Raw genomic sequence first — 5954 nt, 5'->3', positions numbered from 1 at the left:
GTGTGTGTGTGTGTGTGTGTGTGTGTGTGTGTGTAATATCTTGGCATTGGCACAGGCAAGCGGGAAGTTACTGAGCACGGTGTTCCGGGTTTTCTCGTGCCCCGCCCGCCTTCCTCCAACCCCCAGCTACAGACCCTTGGTCCCTCGGCTGGTCTGTCCTTCGGAAAGCGACCCTTGCCCATCAGTCTCCACTTGGCCTGCCAGCCGCGCCTCTGCTCTTCTTTGCTGACTCCGCCCTGCGTCTGTCGGGACCCGCCCCTCGTCTGAGCTGACCCTCTGCGCGTCTGCCAGTCAGTCCCTCCGGACCTGCCGCCAGCCTCAGGCTGCAGAAATCACCGCGCCTCACTTGGTCCGTACCCAGTGGGCATCTTGGGTATCTGGGCGGTCTCCGGTTCCCCCCGCGCGTTTGTGCGTCTGTCTCTCTGTCTGATCCGCTGCCTGCAGCCTGCCTGCTGTCCCAGCACACCAAGTGTCCAGTGTACCTTTTCGCTGACGCTGAGTGCGGAGCAGCCTTTTAGTAAGTTGGGAGCCCTCCAGGGAGCGGCCAGGCAGCCGGCGGAGGAATACATACTCGGCCCCTGCCCTTGTTGATACAATTATTTAGACCAACAGGAGCTCGAGGCCTGTATTTATGCAAAAAACCGGTCGCGAGGCCTCAACAATGCTAGATAGATGTAGGGAGGCAGCCAGCTGCTCGGTGATTTCATAAAATAAATGGGGAAAGAGTAATTACATATCTAATACAGGTTTTTGAAACTGGTTTTGAATCTGAACGGGTGAAAATTTTAAGTCCCCTTAAGGAGAACATATTCATTATGGGGTGCCTTTATGTCTGACGCGTTTGTTCTGAGCCTGCTGACCAGCTGTTTCTGAACTTCATTTTCTCAGCCTCAACAGTGATTCTGGGTCTGCTTTTAGCTTCCCTTCGCCTGCCTTGGCTTTTTCTGTTCCTGAACAGCTTTTTGGCCCATAGATTAGAGAAAGCAGCCTTTTTCTCTCCTCTGAAAGCCTCCTGTGTTCAGAAAGATGGGGAGTGGGGAGCCTAATTCTGCAGGCAAGAAAAAGAAGTACCTCAAGGCTGCCCTATATGTGGGTGACTTGGATCCAGATGTCACCGAGGACATGCTCTATAAGAAGTTCAGGCCTGCTGGCCCTCTGCGCTTCACCAGAATCTGCCGTGACCCGGTGACCCGCAGTCCCCTGGGCTATGGCTATGTTAACTTCCGCTTTCCTGCTGATGCGGAGTGGGCCTTGAACACCATGAATTTTGACCTGATTAATGGCAAACCCTTCCGCCTCATGTGGTCGCAGCCAGATGACCGTTTAAGAAAGTCTGGAGTTGGAAATATATTCATCAAAAACCTGGACAGATCCATAGATAATAGGGGCCTATTTTATTTATTTTCTGCTTTTGGGAACATTCTCTCCTGTAAAGTAGTATGTGACGACAATGGCTCGAAGGGTTATGCGTATGTGCATTTTGACAGCCTGGCTGCTGCCAACAGGGCTATCTGGCACATGAATGGAGTGCGGCTCAACAACCGCCAAGTGTATGTTGGCAGATTCAAATTTCCTGAAGAGCGAGCAGCTGAAGTCAGAACCAGGGATAGAGCGACTTTCACCAATGTTTTTGTTAAAAATCTTGGAGAGGACATGGATGATGAAAAACTGAAGGAACTTTTCAGTGAATACGGACAAACGGAGAGTGTTAAGGTAGTAAGAGATGCTAGTGGGAAGTCTAAAGGGTTTGGATTTGTGAAATATGAGACCCACGAGGCTGCTCAAAAAGCTGTGTTAGACCTTCATGGAAAGTCAGTGGATGGGAAAGTTCTATATGTAGGACGAGCACAGAAGAAAATCGAACGCTTGGCTGAATTACGGCGAAGGTTTGAAAGGCTGAGAGTAAAAGAAAAAAGTCGGCCTCCAGGCGTGCCTATATATATTAAGAACCTGGATGAGACCATAGACGATGAAAAACTAAGGGAGGAATTTTCTTCATTTGGATCGATTAGCCGAGCCAAAGTGATGATGGAAGTGGGGCAAGGGAAAGGGTTTGGTGTCGTCTGCTTCTCTTCTTTTGAAGAAGCCACCAAAGCAGTGGATGAGATGAATGGTCGCTTAGTGGGCTCCAAACCGCTGCATGTCGCTCTGGGCCAGGCTAGGCGCAGGTGGTGAGAATCAATATGCTCAATGTTTTCCAGCTTTAGCTAACGCTTCTTAGTTTGGCCCCCTTTGTAATGAGGGGTTATTTTGTGCCAATTCAAAAGTGTTATTTTTTAAGTGAATACTTTCTTTTGAAAACAAAATGAAAGTAAATAATCTTGATTTCTAACCGTAAAGTCATTTTGTACTATTTTTTATACAATATCCTTAGAAATATGTAGAATAAATTTATTCCTCTACATTTTTTTGAATAGCAAAGGTGAAAAAATTGATGGAATATATTTCCTTCTTTATTTATTTAAATAATACTAAATTTAATTTCCTCCTTGAAAATTGTCTTAGCATGATCTTGCCAAATGTATCATAGCAAAAATGTTCAACTTGCTTTTTGAGAAATCAGTAGAGCAGGAAAAAATGTATTTGATCCAGTTAGAATGTCATAATTTCACTTTAAATTATTAATTTAAAGTAAATGTTCTTTTTAAAAGATATGAAATTTCTTTTATATTTATTTGCCATTTAAAATATATTGTGGGCATATTACAGAGGTTTTATAGACATTGACTAGTGTTGGGATTTATTTTTATTAGCTTCATGCCGTTTTCTAAATCAGTAAAATATTAACACTTCAGACAGTGGCTATTTAAAGCTAAAACACTTTCCTGAGAGACCAGATAGTTGAGGACACGATGGACAATTCTTATCACTCATTTCTCTGGAAACACTAGTGCTTGTACTTAGATTATGTTAAATTAACAATAAAAATGAGTAACAGCACTAACTTGCCTTTACTGCAGATAATATTTTACCTTCAGCCTCAATCAAGTGTCATTGTAAAAGTTAAATAATCTATAGAACGATGGTGAGAAACTATATTAAAGGACGTCTATTAAACTTATTATCTGTTGTAAATTCTTGAATGTATCCACTTTAACATTCAGAGATATTTGAAAGTTAAGGAAAAGGTTGTGTATTGATTAAATCATATATTCCCATTATTTGAGAACTATGGACTGAGTTCTCTTTATAATTTGGATGCTTGAAAACTCAGAAAAAGCTGTTCTGTTTGGTAGTGCAGTGCCCTGTAATTTCTATTTCATCTGATGTTTCATATTTCCCACATTGTCTGCTTTCCATCCATGTTATTGTATCATTTTTGTATTATCTTTTTAAATACACAGAAAAATGCCTAATTTATATAAAATGTGAGCAATTACACTAAAAATACATGGTTGACTCAGAACACAGAACCAACTACAAGAAAATATTTTGTCTATGTTGTCGGTAGGTTTTGTATTGTATATGAACCTTGATTTTCTTATATTATAAATCTATAATATTGTTAACACATTTGCTAGCTTTTGAACTATAAAATAATGATAAAAGCTGTTTCTATGTATAGTGGTGCCTCAGTCCACAAACTTAATTTGTTCCGTGATTTTGGAAAAGATAATCATGTTTGTGTTTGTGCAGGAATGATGGTTGTTGTTGTGTTTGTCAGTGGATGTAGAGTGTGCAAACAAAGTCAAAATTTTCCCATATCCTTTTGTTTGGATACATGTTCATTACAAAAGTGTACACAGTACAAAAGGAAGCAAAATTATCAAAATTCAAAATGACCACTGTTGACAGGGATGATGGCACATACTTGTGATCCCAGCAATTAGGAGGCTAAGGCAAGAGGATTGCTATGAATCTGGGGCCAGCCTGGGCTACATAGTGAGTTCAAGGCAAGCTTGAATGACATAGCAACACACTGCCTCAAAAAATATTTTAGAAATGGGCATATCATTCCATATATTTCTTCTAAGTATGACTACAATTTTTTTTAAAAAAACCTATAATGTACTGTTTTGTATTTTTAATTTAAACTGAGCTATAACCATCTATTCATGCCACTAAATATCAATCAACATTATTATTTTAGTGCCTGCATAATATTCCATTTTTAGATGTACTAGAACTTAATAGCTTGCTACTGAATAAAATTTAGATATTTTTATTATTTTTTAAATTGTAAGCATGCTATAATGAATATATCTTTCTTATAAACATTGTGCGATATATGAGGTTGAAAAAGTTATCTATGAAAGATATAAGCTTAAATTCAATAGCAAAATAAAAATTTATATCATGTTTGTATATGTACCAAAATTTTGAACCACCTTTAATATATATTCTGTGTAAATTAGCAAAAGCAAATCTAAAATAACAGGAGGTAGTTTTCAGGTTTTACATAATTTTGATCATCAAAACTGATGAAAACCTTAACACTCAAAACAAAATTTAAAATAATTATGTAAGTAATTATTAATCATATGTATTCTCTATTACTTATTATCCATTATGAATTTCCATTTAAATTTGTGAACCTCAAGTGTCAGTGTTACCCTGAATATTTTACATAGAATTTAATTGAGTATACATCTAGGAAGATTTCTAAAAAGTAAAAATCATCAAGTATAGGCAATTTAAATCTATTTTTGAAATTATGTAAATATTTAAATTATTGCTATTTTCCAAATGTCAGCCAATATAAAGATAGGTGACATTAATATATGCCTAAGCAAAGATAAAATATACATGTTTAGGATCATGCTAATCAATGAAAAATTTCTAAATTCAAATTGCAAATATCACTGGGAAAATATCAATGAAAGATTATTTGAACACAGATACCTGGGTAGTATTTCAATCACACATGTTTCATTTTTAACTATGTTTAATGGACCGCAAGTAGCTAAGCTTTCCAAAAGTTCAAATCAATGACAAGGGATTGAAAAAAATTATTGTTCATCATTACTTAGTACAAGTCAATTAATAAAAATAAAGTGTTAATGATCAGGATAAGAATGGATTGCTTAATACAAATTGTGTTTTGTTCTGCCTAGCTTTTTAGAGCAGTAACTTTTAGAAAATTTAAATGTGACCATGGAGAAGAAAATTAAGACCATTGCTTTGTGATTGCAAACTATCACATTCAAGATTGTTAGGGAGAAAATGTTTAGCATAGGAAGATTCACATATTTTGCTGCCTATCTGGAAATATCAATAATTAAGGAAAAAATAAAATGCTATATGTGTAAGTGATGTTTTATCTCAGTAGGAAAAAGAAAGAATACTTATTTTTAAAGATAAATTTAAAAATTGTGGGAATACCATCTTACCTGTAAATAAATTTCAAATTTCAGAAAAAAATACAAATTTTCCTAGCACCTCCAACAATACCAACAATACCCACAAATACGTGTTGATAAATGTATTTGTAGTCTGTTATATCTATTTATTTACTTCCATTCCAATTCTTTTTAAAATATTTAATGGCATAAATAATTATTACAGAATAAAGCCATTTTTATTAAATAACCTCTTATGAAAAAATATACTTAGTGTTGGTTATGTACTCATGCTAATGATGTTAATGTTTTATCATTGCTTGGAGTCTCCTTATATTATTTTTCCATTATTGTTTTAACTTTATTGGTAGATCTTCCTTAAAGCTCTTACTAATTAGCACATCTTAAATTGAAGTATATTCGTAGAGTAACACTTTTTATAGGTTAATGGCATGCTGTTTCAAGACATACTTTTCCACAGTCTGGCTTCTTGATATACTAGCACTTGCTCATCTGAAATGAATTCATTCCCTTGGTGCCTCAAGAGAGTTAGTGTATCTCACTGGGCTCCAGGGAATCATAGTTTATATTAAGATATGGTCTAGCTACCATTGGAAACCTGAGAAAAGTCTGACTAACTCAAAATACTAAAGATAAAATTCTTATGAATTCAAA

At 36.5% G+C, this 5954-nt stretch overlaps 1 protein-coding gene across 1 annotated transcript; it reads left to right on the top strand.

The window, feature by feature from the left end:
* The first annotated feature begins 261 nt into the window (after positions 1-261).
* Positions 262-2640, top strand: Pabpc5 (poly(A) binding protein, cytoplasmic 5). Its single transcript, XM_005409738.2, has 2 exons — positions 262-349; positions 889-2640. The coding sequence occupies exon 2, from the start codon at positions 1027-1029 to the stop codon at positions 2173-2175; it is 1149 nt and encodes a 382-aa protein (XP_005409795.1). The 5' UTR covers positions 262-349; positions 889-1026; the 3' UTR covers positions 2176-2640.
* The last annotated feature ends 3314 nt before the right edge of the window (positions 2641-5954 follow it).

The sequence above is a fragment of the Chinchilla lanigera genome, unplaced genomic scaffold (assembly GCF_000276665.1).
Source record: "Chinchilla lanigera isolate Chin_1 unplaced genomic scaffold, ChiLan1.0 scaffold00124, whole genome shotgun sequence".
Taxonomy (NCBI): Eukaryota; Metazoa; Chordata; class Mammalia; order Rodentia; family Chinchillidae; genus Chinchilla; species Chinchilla lanigera.
The sequence above is the reverse complement of the archived record's forward strand: the minus strand, read 5'-3'. Positions and strand labels throughout refer to the sequence as shown.